Below are 18,560 nucleotides of genomic sequence, written 5' to 3' on the forward strand. Positions count from 1 at the left end.
ATTCTTTCTTGCAGTTGTTCAATGATATTTTGCTACTTGTAAACTCAATATTGAGAGCCTTTTTCTTTTATTGAGCCATGCTGTATTTCATTTATTATTTTCACTTGTTGGATTTTCTGTCTAGTTCTTTTACCCAGGTCATAAAACTAGAAAAATTACAATCAGTGCCCACTGTTTTGCAAACAAAAAATTCCCAAGTCCAAATATGGGTTTGACATAAAAATCATAAACGTTTGCAAAGATAATTTGTAACTACGTTGACTGGACTTTCACCTCTGCTTTCTTTCCACAGCATTCAATTGTGGCCTTCTCAATCTTTTCAAAACAGGACTCTGTCAGCTGCAGGACATTGATTTAAACTTATAAGAAGAGCTACTATGGCTTAAAAATCACTGCTTTTTGTTATTGTTGTTTGTTTTTAATACCTGCAGAAGAAAAAGATGAGACCTGATCAGAACAGCTCTCATGAAAGATTCTCTATCACTGTTTGACCAAAAATCGTAGGGCTCAGAGAACTGGGGATAGTGTGGTAGCCTGAACACACCAAACCCTACAACTTTTTAAAAATTGAGGTAAAATACATAACATAAAATTTGCAGGGCACACCATACTGTGGTAGGCGTCCCACATATAAAGTGGAGGAAGATGAGCACAGATGTTCACTCAGGGCCAGTCTTCCTCAGCAAAAAGAGGAGGATTGGCAGTAGTTAGCTCAGGGCTAATCTTCCTCAAAAAAAAAAAAAATTGCCCTTTTAACTATTTTTACGTGGACAATTCAGTGGCATTAAGTATATTCACAATGTTGTACAACCATCACCACTAGTTATCTCCAAATTTTTTTATCATCCCAAATAGAAACTCTGTACCCATTAAGCAAAAACTCCCATTGCCCCCTCCCTAGCCCCTAGTAGCATTAGTTTACTTTCCATCTCTGTGAATTTGCCTATTCTAGATATTTTATGTAAGTGGAATCATAGAATATCTGTTCTTTTGTGTTTGGCTTATTTCAATTCAGCATAATGTTTTCGAGTTCCTCGATGTTGCAGCATGCATCAGAACTTCATTCCTTTTTATGGCTGAATTGTGGGTGTGGGTGGGATGTAAGCAACTGTAGGGGATAGTGCAGTAACCCTGGTGTATGAATCAAAAAGCAGAGCTGTTTCGGCCCTGGTGCCAGAGGGACAGGACTGGAAAGAGAGGAGTGCAGAGAAGCTTCCTAGGAGTGGAATTGCTGATCATATGGAAATGTGATGTTTACATTTTGAAGGAATTGACAAACTGTTAAACTGATTTCTACAGAAGTTGCATCATTTTACAATCCCCCTAACCATGCACCAAGGTTCCAATTTCTCCACATCCTTGCCAACACTTTGGTGTGAAGTAGTATCTCATTGTGGTTTTGATTTGCATTTCCCTAATGACTAATGATGTCAAGTATCTTTTCATGTGCTTTTTGGCCATTTGTATATCTTCTTCAGAGAAATGTCTAAAATGTCTAAAAATTTGCCCATTTTTAAATTTGGTTGTCTTTCTGTTGTTGAGTTGTGGGAGTTAGCGAACAGAAATATAACTGACTTTTGTGTGTTGATTTTGTCTTCTGATATTAAATCCTTATCAGGTACATAACTTATAAGTATATTCTCCCATTTTGTGGCAAGGACTGTGGGCCCCTCCAGAAGCTGGGAAAAGGCAAGGAAAGATTCCACCAGTGTCTCAGAGAGAGTGGCCTACTGATGCATTGATCTCAGACTTCCAGCCTCCAGGACTATGAGAGAATAAATTTCCATTGTTTTAAGCCACTCAGTTTGTGTTGCTTTTTCACAGCAGCCCTAGGAAATTATCATATGTTCCAATTTTGATACCTTTTATTTCTTTTTCTTGCCTAATTGCTCTGGCTAGAACAACAACAATTCTTCTCAAACTCCTCCAAAAAACTGAGAGGCGGGAGCACTTCCTAACTCATGCTATGAGGCCAGCATTGCTCTTATACCAGAGCCAGATGAAGACACTGCAAGGAAAGAAAACTACACACAAATACCCCTGATGAATACTGATGCAAAAGTCCTCAACAAAATACTAGCAAACTGAATTCAGGAGCATATCAAAAGGACTATACACCATGACTAATTGGAATTTGTGCTAAGAATGCAAGGGTAGTTAAACACATGAAAACCAATGAATATAATATACCACATTTATAGAAGAAAGGGGAAAAAAAACCACATACTCATCTAGCATCTGATGAAATTCATCACCATTCCATGATAAAAACACTTAATAAACTTGGAATAGAAGAGAACTTCCTCAACATGACAAAGTTCAGCTAACATCATACTCAAGTGTGAAAGACTGAATGCTTCTGCTAAGGTCAGGAAGAAAAGGATGCCTGCTTCTGCCACTTCTATTCCACATGGTGCGGCTTCTACTTGTTGATGCTTTCTGTGGAGGAATGGGAGGTTAGAGCTGCCTGCTCTGTCATTCTCCTGATTCTCCCAAAGGCTAGAATCTTTATACTATCATCATACCTAAAATAGTGCTTATTAAAATTCACATCGATCCAAATGACAGTACTGAAGTTAACTGAGTGCTTACTAGTATTGGGCTCTGCACTGAACTTGATATGCCTTATCTGAAATCTTCACAACAATGCCATGAGGTAGGTATTATGTTCCCCATTTTATAAATGAACAAACTGTTACTTAGAGAGATTAAATAACTTGCCCAAATTAACAGCTAGGAAGAAATAGAACAGAGAAGCTAACCTAGGCTTTCTGAAAAACTGTGCATTTAAATAGTATCCTTGTAACAGTCAGGGTTCCAAGAAGCCTTTAGGATAACTGAGAAGGGTTTACTTATAAGGAGGTTAACCAGAAAGGTGTGGGTGGGATGTAAAGAACTGTAGGGGATAGTGCAGTAACCCTGGCGTATGAATTAAAAGCAAAGCTGTTTCGGCCCTGGCGCCAGAGGGATGGGACTGGAAAGAGAGGAGTGCAGAGAAGCTTCCTAGACAGAAAGGTCACCCTTCATAGAGGGACACGGCCACCCTGAGACAGTTTCTGAGGGCGGAATCCAGGGAGATAATATCCTGACCTCCCTCCCTCCTGTAACTTCTCAGAGCTCCCCACCAGCTCCCCAAGTGGAAGCCAGAAGACGTGGAAGTCAGCCTCCTGGGGCAGAGAGCAGGGTGAAGAAGTGTGGAGGATGGATCTGGAGGGAGGTGGGGTGAATGGAAGAGATCCAGCACAACCATGGATACATAGTAGAATCGCAGGAAATACGCTTTAAATTGAGAAGCTTCCAAGTTAGGGGGAGGGAAGCATTAGTAAAGCCATCCAGGTTTATACAGCAGACAAAAAGATGATGCAACAGTACAAACAAATAAATATTCAAAGTTCTCTTTAGCCTCATGATGAGAGGTAAAGAGACATCTCTAGAGAAATATTTAAAACCGTTTCTCAAAAATTATTTCCTGATACAGACTGAAGCATTAATGGCTGAGGATACAACTTGATCAGTCACTGTTGCCCACAAGTACGAACGATCATGGGAGTTTGGAGAAGGAACCGTTCATGATAGCATCTGGTTTTTGATAAGCAAGATGCTGACTAATTTATTCAGAATGTGATGGCCCTTTATTTATCACTATTATTATCATATGTTATTATTTCATCTGAATGGTTATGCCTCCAGATTTCCTTCATATTTTGAACTTTTAAATTTATTCACACTGTGATAGACTATAGCATTTTACACAGTGTCTTGCATATAACAGATGACAAATGCTTTATAATTGGTTATTTAACGAAAGAAATGAGTTATCTACCTATTTATACATATATTTTGACCTTTATGGTAAAATTAGAATAAATATAAGTCTGGAGATTAATACAATAAGCAGAATGTTTGGAAACATTTGGGATATTTAACAAGATTAAATCACACACGGTCTACTTACTAGATACCATCTTTCAAATGGTGAATGCTTTATGAAAATAGAGCCTTAAGCTTCATAGCACTTAGAGGAAGAAAGTTTATTTCAGGTCTTAGTTTCATACACCAGGAAGAACTATGGTGATCTGTGAAAAGTGAGAATAAGCCTATTTTAAAAAAACAGGACAAATGGCAGCATTCAGACTCACAAGCCTTGAGAGGTCACTGGGTTAAGGGTGTGGCCTGTAGAGTCACTTAGACTCGTGTTTCAGTCCAGGCTCTGACACAGGCAAATCAGATAAACTCTGAGTCTAAGTTTTTCTCATATGTAAAATGCGTAGAATAATGCCTTCCTCATAGAATTGTTATGAAGAATAAAATAACGTATGTAAAGTGCCTAGAACACAAAGATCAGCAATAATTGGGATTATTATCATTGTAAGATTTCTTCCTAAGGCTGTATATGACTTGGAACCCAGAATATGTGATTTTCAATAGTATTTCTGTGGGTTGAATGTATTGATATGTATTGTAATTGAGATTGGAATGATATGGCAATACAGATTAATGTAGCAGCAGCAATATTTGGTAGTAGTAAAATAATAATAATTATTAATTTAACAACTTACATCAACATAATTTAGATACTACAGCTTTAGTTCTAAAATGTTCTCATTTCCTAAAAATTGTGCATTAGTCATTTATATATTGGCTTTCCCTGAAACAGGTGTATTTAGCTGCTGGACATAGTTTTATAAGGGAGGAGTGAGTGATTTATGACTTATAACTAATACCTCTCAGAGACTTCCTCAGTGTGGTCAGTCAGCTCCATCACCACTGACAACCTTCCTTTAGGATCAGGAGCCAATGCGACCACCAGCCCTGCCCCTCCGAGACAAGCATTACTGGATGCTGACAGTGGCCTGTGGCTAAAAGCCCTCAACGTCTCAGGTGAGTGCATTTCTAGTGATCACATTTTGGGATTATCCAGTTTATACAGACATGAGGAATGCACATATTAGAGGAGAATACTTATTTCCACTGCCGATTTCTTTGAGGAGGAAATTTTCCAAGTACAGTCCTGACTTTCTGTCCCTCTATTCACTCTGCCCTGGGAAGCGGGGGATGTACTTGGTAAACTGTGAAGGCTCAGTCCTGCCCTTCTTCCTCTTGGGAACAAGCGGCCCACAGGGAGCAGGCCACCTCTGCTACACTCCCCAGAGCAGATTCTTCCTCCCCGTCCTGGCTCAGCGCTGCCCACATCTAGATTTGTTCTCTAATTCTGCGGGATTCGTGAGCAAGCCCAGTGCGCACTCATATGAAACCATATTCTCCGACTTGTCTTTTGTAAAAACTAAAGGTGGTATTTTTGACCTCCATCTGCTACTCTTTATTTTTCAATCTGCTTAGAACATAGCCGGGGGATAGGGAAGCCATTTTGTTTCATATACCCCTCATATCTGAAAGTTGATAACCTTCCTGAATTCTCTATCATCAAAAAGCTTTGGTCCCAGAGTAAGCAAAACTCCCACATCCAACAACGTCCATCGTGACCATCTTTCAGAGCCTCCGATCAAGCCTGAGTGTTCTTTTCCATGGGAAGGAAGTGAAGCTACTTCTTCATAACTTCAGAAAGCAGTTAAAAACACCACCTTAGGCTATCATTGGATTTTTCTAAGCTTACTATTGATCCTGATGCTGTACACTGATGAAAAAAGGTTGAATTCTTTCATTGGGAAAAGGTGGACCAACTCTTCTATGTAATATAGACACATCTGGAAAGCTTGTTTGATTTGTGACCAATTCCCAAAGAAATCTACTTTAGATAGTCTGTGATAGTAGGCAGGTAAACAACTCATCATCACGTGCACAGGACGTCCTGAGCTCACGTACCTCTGCTGTGTGCTTTGCCACGTGTCCCACGATGACGATGACCTTTCCCTTGAAGCTCTGCAGCATGGCGGTGTGCGGGCCCTGGGCAAGCCCCCCTTCTGCCGTGAAAGCAGCGCTGAACGGGATGTTGATGCTGCCTGAAATGTGGCCCCGAACGAAACTGAGGGGGACAGTTAAGGAAAACACGCATTTGTGCGCAGACTTGAGTGCGTGAGACAAACTCACAGAGAGGTCACTGATTCCCAGAAGACGGTACTATTAAAATCAAAAACAAACGGAGACCAGGCCTGAAAATTCCCTGAGCAAACAAAACCAGTTTAGTCATACGACTAAAGCTTAATTTAGCTTATTTTGCAAGATATGTGAGGCTGGTTTGACCTGGGTCACTTCTTGCTTATGCCTCTAAAAATCCTAAGTGAAACTTAAACCGTTCCCCAAACTGATACGAAGTAACTATCCAATTCTCTTTCATTTGAGAAAATTCTAATACTGTAACTAATCACTGAAAAAACACAGCCACCTCCTCCACCCGGGAGCTGCGTTATGACAGTGTCCCTCTGAACTGCCATGTTCTCGCGTCAGTGCTCCTGGTTTGTAAACTGTCTTTTTGGTGTGTGCACAATAAACTTTTACTAATGACTACCTCAGTGATTCATTGGTTTTACTCCTGTTTTTCCTGAACTTTTGACAGTTCTAAACATTTTCCAAGCTCACATATTTTATCTAAAAGAAGTAAGGCACCTCTAAGGAAAAAAAAGTTAAACGTGAAAATGGAACGGAAAAGAGAAATGAAGAAGACTATCCAAAGACACAAAAAGACTTTCCTGATCAAAGGAAGTATTGGGAAAGTGGTCAGGATGCAGAACATCAGTGGCAGTCAGATAGTTGCACAACGTTTATGCCTTTCAGTTCATCATGCCTGTGACGATTACTTTACAGCTCTTAAGGTAATAGAGCCAAGCGGATACTCTCAGATCTAACTTTATACTGCAAAGTGTATCTACTTTGGGCAGGCTACTGTGAAATGGGACTCTGTTTAGAACTGCTAGAGGTCATCAGCACTGGTTGGAAGCATTTCTGTTGTTGGTTTATTTCTCAAGTAAACTGAACTCACATTTCCATTCTTTCCAATTTCATGTTCTCCAAAGGGGGTGACATTTTATTATATTTGCACTTTAGAAGGGTTCTGATGGTTTCATTGACAATTACTTTTAATTTTGAACTGAAAGCATGTATTAGCTTAAAATATTTAAAACCACATAAGATTTTAAAGAAAAAATATACACCCCCCCCAAAGTAATTAAAAAGTACAATTAAAAAGATGATTCTGCATATAGTCTATAGAGGAAGGCATTCTTAAATATTATTAATCAAATAACTCTTTACATAAACATAAAATAACTGTGAAAACTGCTCTGAAAGAGATGCATATGATGCTTTGATAGGATAGATCAACTTGGGGAGAACAGGGAAGGTTTTCACTGAGAAAGTAAGTAATGGCTAAGTTAAATTTTGAAGAATTAATAAAAATTAACTAGGCAAAGGATGGAATGAAGGTGGGACAGGGTGGTGGAAGAGAAAAAAGTTTCAGGCAGAAATGTTAGGCTGATAGTGGGCAGCACATGGCTAAGAAGAAGCAAGGAGGCCAGAGCTAGCAGAATTCAGAGAGCAAAGAGATAAGATGATCCTGGAAACGGATGAGAGGCCAGACTTGCGGCTCGTGTTGATAACAGTGGTCCTTATCCCAGAGCAATGAAACTCAGAAAGCATTTTAAGCAGAGATGTAACAGATCACATTTGCACTTTGGCAACAATGTGGAGAAAGGCTGCAAGCAGAGTGAATGTGAAGACTATGAGAAGTCTAGACAATCTCTCTTCCCTTCCTTAACAATCCTGATGATGACCAAGGGACGTTTGTCTTCAAAAGAGGCATTTTCCTCTAAACTTCCATTTTAGATCCGTTCTTTAAAAAATGGAAAAGTCATAGAGTTTTAAAAGGTTATGCCATGAACAACTAGTATTCTCCCAAAAACTCATCAGTCATTACTGTAGAAGAGGGAAAATTATAATTATTTATTGACATGACAGATTCTCAATTGCCCTAATTTGCAGGTTCAGCTTTAGAATACTACTTCTCTCTTTCTGTTTCTCTCTCTGTCCATCTTTCTCTCTCATTAATGGAGAGGAGAAATTTGAGACTCTTACTTTCACTAAGGATGGTGGTGATTGACCACATCTCAATTCGAAAATTTAAGTCAGCTGCTGCTTCATCACTTTTTCTTTAAGGAAAAGCATCTGGCATTAATAATGAGGGAAAGGACCATAAAAAATTCTGAAAAATGAAGAGACAGATAGAACAAACACTAGCATCCCAGTGTACATTGTTCAGTTAGTGTCTTCTATAATGTTCGGAGAATTAATGATCATGGGGAGATCACCCTTGAAGTTCATCAGCACAATTTGTCAAATGTTTACAATTATTCAGTATTCTCACTTGCAGTTTCATGAACAGTAATGACTTGTCCTCAGCTCTGATTACTGATAGGACTTGTATCTTCAGTGAGGACATATCTTAAAATGAAAATTGTTGATCCTACAAACTAAGAACCTAACAACTCAAACGTGCTCAGCAAATGGGTCTGCATCTGCCAGTCTGGATCAGTCGCCAGACAGAGTTTCTGTGTTTATCAGACAGACCTTATCAACTGTGAACATTTTTCATTTCTAGTACTTTCACAGCAGCAAAGCGATACAAACCTATCCCAAGCCAAGGCTGCAGCAGCCATGTCTGGGTGCCTGCCTGTGCCCTGCTTCCTTGTGTGAAGGGGCCTCGGCTACTGCCCCTGAGGAAGGAGTGGGTCTGGCCAGCACGTTTACATCAGATGACCCTGCCGCAGGCATGACTGACAGGATGGTGGGGGGAGGAGGGGGGGGACAGCTGATGCAGGCGGAGCCAATCAGATCCTGTCCCTCAAAAGTCAGAAATAAAAGATAAAAGACAATGCTTAGACTGTGTGAAGCTTTACAATGTAAAGTCACATTTGAGTGCCTCCTACATACAATTTGTTCAACTACATCTTAAAAAATTAGTGACTCTAGAAATAAAATTACTTATTTTACAAGATAAATTCTATAAATATTTGGTTTAAAAAAAAGTATGCAACTGTACCCAATACCCAATATCTAATATCTATATCCAAAATCATGGATGAGCTTCCAGATGATTTTCTGGGCTCAGTATCAGCAATTTATTATGTGCTTTTTTTTTTTTTTCCAGGAAGATTGGCCCTGAGCTAACATCTGCTGCCAATCCTCCTCTTTTTGCTGAGGAAGACTGGCCCCGAGCTAACATCCGTGCCCATCTTCCTCTACTTTATATGTGGGACGCCTACCACAGCATGGCTTGACAAACGGTGCCATGTCCGCACCCAGGATCTGAACCGGTGAACCCCAGGCCGCCGAAGCGGAATGTGCACACTTAACCACTGCGCCATGGGGCTGGCCCCCATATTATGTGCTTTTAAAGAAGATTTTAGTCCAAATTGCCTTTTAGTCTCAAGAAGTATGTCATAAACTTGTTATCATCCTAGAATTTTCTGTTGGTTATGCTTTATAGTTTGATGTTTTAAAAGAAATCTAGATTAAATGTTAAAATGCTGGACAACATATCATGGTGACAGAGTCTTTTTGGGAAGCAGAAAGTTATAATCCCAAATGCAAAACTATTCCAAACCTTTCTTAAGCTATTTTAACTTTGGATGGTAAGGCACAAAAGACGAAAAGCCTTAACCCACACTGCCCTATTCTTAGTCTAGTTCAATCGAAAAGTCCTGGAAACATGTAAGAGCACTCATCCAAGAACACTCCAGTCATAAAACTTCCAGTGTAAATAAGATTGGGTAGGCATGGAGGATTGCGGACGGGGCAGTCAAACCTCTAGATATAGACCCTTCACAGCATTACTGGCAACAGCAGAGGAGAATGAGACTGGCCTAGTTACACATTAACATTTACAAGGAACATTCTCTTTTGGGCATGTTGAACAATGAAGACAATTTTGGTTATTAAGGATCTCGTTCCCTTGGTGATATTTAAGTTTCATTGCCTACATTAAAAATTCTCATGTGTCACAGACATTTATGACGAAGTAGAACTTCGACAGTTTCTAAACGCCTGAGAGGCTGTCGGATTAGATTGGGAAGGCACACAGTTAAGTCCTTTTCCACCTTCTGGTTCCTTCAGAATCATAATAAAGTATTAGGTATTTGAAAAATGAGCAAAGAACAGATTTCTGTATATTTTGTGTTAAGTGGACAGAAACAAGACAACTTCTGACGCACAGTGACTAGTTCTCAAAGTCAACTCTGACTGGTTCTGGGCAAACTACGCCATGGAGAGCAAAACGACAGGAAACACGTGGAAAGAAGCGCTTTCTCCAGGCTCTGAGGACGTCAGTTTACGCCCTGGCCCGCAGTGGAAGACAAGCAGGCACAGGCTCTCAGACCGAGGTGGCATTGGAGATGAACACGCAACAACACATCTTCTAGGATTATGATGGCCACTTCATCGATGTCCTCACATTCTAGAGAAAAATGTGGCTTCTCTGCATTTGCCCTTTGCATTTAAAAAAGGCACTACTTGCCAGCATGACGCAGCTACAGGGTAAACGATACCCACACTTACAGAGGTTCTATCGTGAGTGCACGAGCCCACCGGCAGATGTGAGGCTATAAAGTGGAGAACTTAGAAAGCCTCAGCTTCAAAGTACCCGGTTGAGAGACTGTTAAGGCCATAGAAGCTCAAGTATTTACGTGCCCCACTCACATATACATCCGGAAGCTGTAATTCTAACAATGCCCACGGCAGTTTTCAGGTTGGTTCTGGCAGGCAGGGCAGTGGCACTTGTAGGCACTACCTTTCTAACCTTTCAGTGTCTTTAAGACATTTTTGATGGCATACTTGAAGGAATTAAAAGATAAAAGACATAATAAAGAAGTCAGCAGTAATTACAATGAAATCTCTACTACGGAATAACAGTAGCTATAAAAGCAAAAATGCGTGGTGTTGTAGCAGGGACCCGGCCAGGTGTTTGACTAGGGCTGTTTATCACCCTGATTGCAGTCTGTGATACATCCTAGTAAACGTAAGACTTTTCTTTGGTGAGTGGTGACCTTACCCACTTGCAGTTAGCTGTTCCCTTCCCCAAAAACATACCCTTCAGTCCAACAGTCCATTTGGCAGACATTGCCAAAAAGCATTCCAGTGTGTGCTTATAACAAAATAAATGCTCACATTAAACAAAATCTGGTAGCCCAAGGTACAAATAGATGAGAAAAAGTACTTTAAATCTTTTTTAACGGAAGAGTTGCATTATTATTTGTTATATTAATAGGTAAGGATGATTTTCTAAGATATGAAGACTTTCCTGTATTCATAAGTCAGTCTGTGTAACCATACTGCAAGTAGATGTGCCATAGGTTAATCAAGCAGATAGAAAAAATATCAGTTCTAAGAATAATATAGGTACCTTGTATAAGTCTTACATAGGGAAATGTTCATATACCAGAAAGACTATTTACTTGACAAAAAGATTTTAAAATTCCTTTAAAATCTCTGACAGCTCAAAATTCAACACAGCTACAATCTCATGTTTTTCTAAATCCTAAAAGAGCACAGCATGTTGTTGGGTACCACAATTAGTAACATCATAGCTCTACATACAAAGCACGCCAGCTTTCCACCAGACCACTGATAAAGGTGCCTTTATGTTGGCTTGTTCGTTTGCTATGTTAACTAGTTAGAATTAGTGTTACAGAGCCCAAAGTAAAGGCTACCTTTAGTAACCAAAAGGGAATATGGAATTAAGGCCAGAGTTTCCTCATATACAATGTAACTAAATAGCATTAATTTATATAAAAATCATATTTTTAGATACCATCATTTTTCCTTTCTAAACTATTGCTGCTTTCTTTGAATGGCACCACCATCCCCCCAAACGTCTAAAACCTCATTTCTGACGTCTCATCAGTGGCAACATCCAATATTCTGCTGCACTAATAAATCCGCCCCTCCCCATTTCAGTCCCCATTGCCATGTGCCTCCTTCAGAGTCACTATCTTGAGTTTAGACGATTGCAGTAGCTTTCTCTTTTCTCCAACTCCCACCTTTTCCCTTGGAAGTCCATTTTATTCACAATTTTGTTAGACTAAGAACAAAGTTCTGATAATTACATCCCTGCTGAGAAACCTTCCATGGCTGCCTATAGGGCAAAGCCCAAATTTCTCAGTTCAGCCCTCATGAACAGCACCTAACTACTTCAATTCCAACCAAATGGAACCTGTTTCCAGTCCACGCTCTGCCTAGCTCCTGTAGTTTTCTCTGCCTCAATTCCTTATCTCCCTATTTTGAGTATTCAAACATTATCCATCCTTCAAGTGGTTCCTCCATGAAACTTTCCCTTCCCGCAGTATCTGTATATCTCCCAGAACAGCAATTTGATGTTGTATAAAACATACTAATGTACATGACTTCCAACAAGACTTCAAACAATTTATAGGAAGGATCTGTATTTATCTCATCTACGAAACTCTTGCAATGCTTTTCTTTTTTTTCTGCTTTATCTCCCCAAATCCCCCCTGGTACATAGTTGTATATCTTAGTTGCAGGTCCTTCTAGTTGTGGCACGTGGGACACTGCCTCAACGTGGCCTGATGAGCAGTGCCATGTCCGCGCCCAAGATCTGAACGAGCGAAACCCTGGGCCACCGCAGTGGAGCACAAGAACTTAAGCACTTGGCCACCAGGCTGGCCCCACAATGCTTAATACTGTGCCTAGAATACATCTTACACATTTGCTGAGTAAATGAACTTCAGAATTGTCCCAAATCTAGAGTAACCTGTGTCGGCACCAAGTATGCTAGATGCTTCTTGGCCTGCCTGGCTAGCGGCACCACGACCTGTCGATGCCTGCAAGTGCCATGACACGGAATTCCCTTTTGGCAACACACATATGAGAAAAGGGAAAGAAACAGCAGCAGCAGTCACTTCTGTGGATTTTCTCCAGTACGAGTACTGACCCAAAGGGCCCAGCAAAACTGGCTTCTCTTAGGGCAAAGCCAGAGGCCTCGCTCTGTGTGCCTGCAGACAGGAAGGAATGTCTATGCACATCGGACCTCCGGGTGAGCCCGTCCTTCCAGTCTCGCCTGCCGTTACCTCCACTCTCATCCTTCCTCCACGCTGTGCTAAGCTCTCTAAAATACACACCTGAGCATGCCACTGACCTGATTAAAAGTCTTTAAAAGCTTCTCACAGCCTTTGAAGTAGACCCAAGCTTCTCAGCATGTTGTGCAACATTCTCCACAAAGCTGCCTTCCCTTCTACTTCAGTCTCACTTCCAGCCCTCACACACTCCAGACACGCACATTCAGAGTACTTGTGACTCCCTGTATGGGTCCTCACACTCTCTGTGCACCCACACAGTATGTTCTTCAGGCTTTCTTCCTTGCTGGGGTAACTTCTACTTGTCCTTCAAGAACCATCACAGGTGTCGCCTGGCCAAGGTGACCATCCTTCCCACGGCCTTCTGGGCATGCCTCAGAATAGACAATTTCACACTGTATTCTAATCGTCTCTCTAAGGTGTCTATCTTAGCCACAGCCCTGGGAGCTCCTGCTGGGCAGGGGCCTGGCAAAGCAGGTTCTCAAGCAGGACTGACTGGCTGACTGAATGAGACTGTACGACACTGAGGCACTGGGGCTATGGATGGGTCTCAGAGCAAACAGGAGCCCTTCCACAGTTAAAGTACCTCTCACAACTGACTACTGATCCACACGGTGGAGTCACTCCTCAGCAGTGGCTACTGTATATGCCCACATCCTACAAGGTCCATTCAGATACGGGAATACAACTGGATAGAAAATTTTTAAACATAGATTCATTTATTTAATCCTCAAAACAACCTAGGAATGTGACATTATTATTATCCAATTTTTACAGATAGGGAAATCAAGGCCCAGACATGTTTAGCAACTTCACTAGCATCAAAAGCTAGACAGCTCAAATCTGGCTCTGAAGTCCTCGATCTTAGCCTCTACACTTCCCTGTCAGGGACCAGTATATGCATCATACGCATGTTTGTGTAAATGCAGACACACACACCCCCCTTCCCAGTTAGATCTAAACTCCCAGAGGCCGGCGACTATCCACCGCCCTTGTCTGTGTCTCCACCACCTTGTCCAGTCTTTGTATACAATAGGTACTGGAATTGTTTGGTTGATGGACTGTTGGTTCTTCCACTCACTTTTGGGGGGGCCTGAGATTTTCAGCAGCAAGCAGGAGTACTCTGGGGTGGAAGAGGGGAGAAACAGAATTTCGGAATAGGGCTGGACACTCTGGAATTCTTGGTTTCCAGTTCGAAGACTGCAAGCTTTGAGGACAGACTTGTACAAGAGATGATACTGATGTCAAAGCTCTTGAAAGTGGAATAAAATCCCCTTCTCAAAAAGCAAAATAAAACTCAAACCATATTATGGTCACAGTTTCTCTCCGAAATTTTAATTCAGGTAATTTTAACCTAGAACAAAATGGGATGAAAAAAATCTTACTAAACTTCCTTACTATCTGTCCTGATCTGAACACAGGTACCTCTAAATGACTTTGAAGATTTTAGAAATTAATTCTTCAGGACACAGAGACAAGAACACCACCAGCATTTACTAAGGATGACTAACATGGTATAACAGAAAACAACTGAGTGTATGTGTTTTTCAAATTAAAAAATTTAAACCTGAGATTGTCTTTCCTATAGCTTCTTATATTTTTTAAAAATGTAAGAGTTTTACAAATACAGTTGCAAAAACTCAGCCTTGACTTCAAGCAAATGAGAATAACATTCCTTTAAAGTATTTCTGGTGACAGGTAACACCAGTCGGACTCACATTTACTGACTAAGACCACTCTTAAAACGAACTCCAGGAAATCTGAAACCCTAAATGTTCAGAACTATTAAGGAAAACAACAATTTGGCTTGCATATTACCTTTGAAACTATTAACATTACGTATGAAATTTATGCCACTACATGAGAAACATTTTCTATTGCCTCTTTAAAATATGAAATTGTTTGCTCTGAAATCCCTAAATGTACTGAAGAACAAATGTAACTGACTTGAATCTTGATCTAGATTAACATTTCATGTTTCTTTCTTATAAAACAAACAAAGGGGCTGGCCTGGTGGCACAGCGGTTAAGTTCGTGTGCTCTGCTTCAGAGGCCTGGGGTGCACAGGTTCGGATCCCAGGCGCAGACCTACACACTGCCTGGCAAGCCATGCTGTGGCAGGCGTCCCACATATCAAATAGAGGAAGATGGGCACAGATGTTAGCTCAGGGCCAGTCTTCCTCAGCAAAAAGGGGAGGATTGGTGGCGGATGTTAGCTCAGGGCTAATCTTCCTCAAAAAAACCCAAAAACAAAAACAGAAACAAAAATAAAATATGACTTCAACAAAAACTTTGCTGTTTAGCCTCCCTGATGTTAGCTGTTCAGCTCTGATAGTAAGCGTTCAACTAGATTATCTCTGGGTCCGTTCTTATTCTGAAGTTGAGATCACGTCTTTACTGTCAGGTGGGAGCAGTCTGTCTTCACGTCCTCAGGCTTTCCTTCTGTGCCCCCGCCCCGGCTCCCCCCAGTTGCCCCTTGCCTCCCCCGACACCCCCCCTGACAGCCCTGCCATAAGTTCGGGGTGCCCTCAGATTGCTGCTGTGCTTCTCGCCTGCAACCACAGAAACTGATGGTAGATCACCTCCTGCGGGCACTGCTATTTCAACTAGGAATATTTATATCACAAGCTAAATGGCTGAAGCTTCAAGAGAATTTCAAGTAACAGAGTTCAGGACATGCTATCCCAAAATATGGCATCTTGGCAGACTGAATATTCTAAGTTCAAGGTATATGAGAAATGGCCTGTGCAGGAAGCCCTTTCTGACCTTCCCTGAATCAGGTCACAGAAGCGTCAACTGAGAGGTGCCCTCCCTGGACCCGGAGGATAGGAACATCCTTTCTCCGAGACGGAGGGACATCACCGAGAGGAAGGGAACGGAGAGGCCTCGCTCAGTGTCCCCAGGTTTAACTGCCCTTGACTCACACCCTCTTGCTTCTTCCCATGACTGCCCACTCTTCATCAGACCTAGCACAAAAATGCTCAGGTTTAACCACTTCTTTAGGTTGTCATTTCCTTATGAAGGCTCCCTTGCGACACAACACTTATATTAAATAAATCCATGTGCTTTCCTCTTGTTAATTTGTCTTCTGTACAGGGGCCCCAGCCAAGAACTTGGAAGGGAAGAGGAAAAACATATTTTTCCTCCCCTACACACATAGAAGGATTCTAGGGGGTGGTAAGGCTGTCCCTTAAATTCACTGGTAGATGGTCACTTGTTTTGCCGAAGGATAAGATTGCCTCCTTCTTCATGAACAATCATTTCAATTATTTTACATAGGTAAAGACTCTATGAAACTTAATTTTAGATATTTAATCTCCTGAAAGCACAAATTAGAAAAACAAAATTTTCACCCATATGAAGATCTAAGAACTGGGTTAGACAGTTTTCCCGTTTAAATGATCTATCAAAGCAAAATAGAGGATAAAAATGATATAGGGAGACTACAAACAATTTGAAAAACACTATAAACAACACTTCAAAAATAACTTACTTCTTTTGGGGAAGAAAAAGGTATTATAGAAAGTATCTTTTTTTTCCTCTACTGTGTAGGACTACATTTTGTTTGGCAAAGGGGAAATGAAATTATTTAAAAAATATACCAGTATTAAGTGTTTATTCATCTTTTTAAACAGATTGGTAGAGTCACATAAATCACAGTTTAATTGCAAAGATTTACCCTGGTCAGAATTAAAGAGTTACTCTATAAAAATTCATTTTTTTAGTTCCATTTTCCTTGAATCTGTGGCTATGTCTGTACGAAGACAACTATTGGTAGGTTTGTTCCCTTGGGATTGGGCCCCTATACACAGCCTGAAAGTAATAGCTAAGTCTGTGCGTAAGATTTGAAGGAAAGTGTACAGCATCTGAACACATGGTTGGGATCAACACGTCACATTCAGTCATTAATTTATATTGATTCTTTTGTCTCAACCTGTTTATGCTAACAGCCCTAGGCAGAGACCAATCAGGCACCTGCTCAAAGCTTAGGGGCACCAGCTTGGTCTACCAGCTGCAGCTGCATGGCTGTGGCAAGTTGCTCAGCCTTTTTAGCCTCAGTTTCTTCATAAGTAAAACAGAGATATTAATGGTATTGACATCATAGGGCTAGCACCACGACTGCACACCGTGAGCGCTTAATGCTAGCAATTATTAGAAGTCAATTCACTTACATCTGTCCATTCCAAGTGCCCCTTGTTCTACACTAACAGCTAAAGCCTACGACTGCCGCCATGGACATTTGCATCTTACAGGACAGTAAAAAGTGAGAAGCCCACAGCGTACATCTCTAATTGTGGATTTTCAGGAATTAGTGATACACGTATCCTAGGATTAGGGCATATCAGTAATCCTAAAATCACACTGCAGAGATTTCTGACCATCCCATGCCTTCTCTTGGCTTCAGTGACCTTAACTCCTGGCTTCATCTCTTCCTTTGCTGGCCTCCTTGCTGGTACGAAACGGCCAAGCATGTTCATACACCTGGCTCTTTGTGCTCACTCTTCCTTCTGCCCAGAATGCTCCTCCCCATGGCATTTTCAGCCTGCCTCTTTACGCCATCCAACTCTGGCGAAATACCACCTTTTCTCAGAGGCTTTCCTTGGCTACTTTATCAGACTTTATTACTCTCTATCCTTCTCCTTGCTTTATTCTTAGGTACAGCACTTATGCTATCTAAGATTATATGATGGATATATTTATCTATGGCTCCAATTAAAATGTGATTTCCATGAGTCAGGGAATTTGTCATTTTGTTCAACAACAAATGCTCAAAATCTAGTACACTAACTACTGACTGGCACATACTAAGACAGTCAGTAAATACTTGTTGGATGAACAAATGTATTGGATGAATGCTGCTAGCTCTAAATTCTGATTCTGCTGACTTCTTGTAAGTACAGTCTTGCTTCTGGGTTTAAAGGAAGAAAGACTTCAGAAGTCACTGGATCACTTAACAGAATGTAAAAGGCTTCTATCCAGCCAACTACCCCTACGCTGTAACTGTCATGGGTACAGGCAGGAGACTGCGGGGCTGGGTCTGCTGTCTTGCTTTCTTCCTTATGGGAGGATTTTCTGGGTGCTTCCGCCTGCTACTGGGTTACCAGGTGACCAGGATTGGGCCCTATCCTTGCCTTGCTTCTGCGACCCAGACGTGACTTTCTTGCTGATGTTTTTTGTTTGTATCATCATGTGGCACTTACTACATGTTGTCTTTACTGTTCATTTATTTGACACAAAATATTTTACTGTTTTATATTCTTCATACTAAAAGCAATCTAGTGAATAAGAACTAAACTTTATACCTTTTTCTTAAAAAAATTATCCACAGCACTACAGACAGTAATATTTCTTGGTTGCTATGAATGATGACATCTAAAAAAAGTCAAATATCCCATTCTAACACATTAATTTGAAGCACTAAATTTATGAGTCTCTTCATTACTATGCACACACTTTCCCCTGCCTTTAATTCCTTGAGAACAGGATTTAAGATTCACAGAGAAAGAAAGAAAGGTCACTT

General features: G+C 40.9%; 1 protein-coding gene across 6 annotated transcripts in view; it reads right to left on the reverse strand.

Moving 5' to 3' along the window:
- The window catches only part of TBCK (TBC1 domain containing kinase), a 196,946-nt gene that overhangs the window by 15,756 nt on the left and 162,630 nt on the right, over positions 1–18,560 (reverse strand). For all 6 annotated transcript variants that reach the window (XM_014839107.3, XM_070504540.1, XM_070504538.1 and 3 more), the window contains one exon: positions 5,824–5,983. In XM_014839107.3, the coding sequence (XP_014694593.1) occupies positions 5,824–5,983 (160 nt within the window). The remainder of the gene's footprint in view (positions 1–5,823; positions 5,984–18,560) is intronic.

The sequence above is a fragment of the Equus asinus genome, chromosome 3 (genome assembly GCF_041296235.1).
Source record: "Equus asinus isolate D_3611 breed Donkey chromosome 3, EquAss-T2T_v2, whole genome shotgun sequence".
NCBI lineage: Eukaryota > Metazoa > Chordata > Mammalia > Perissodactyla > Equidae > Equus > Equus asinus.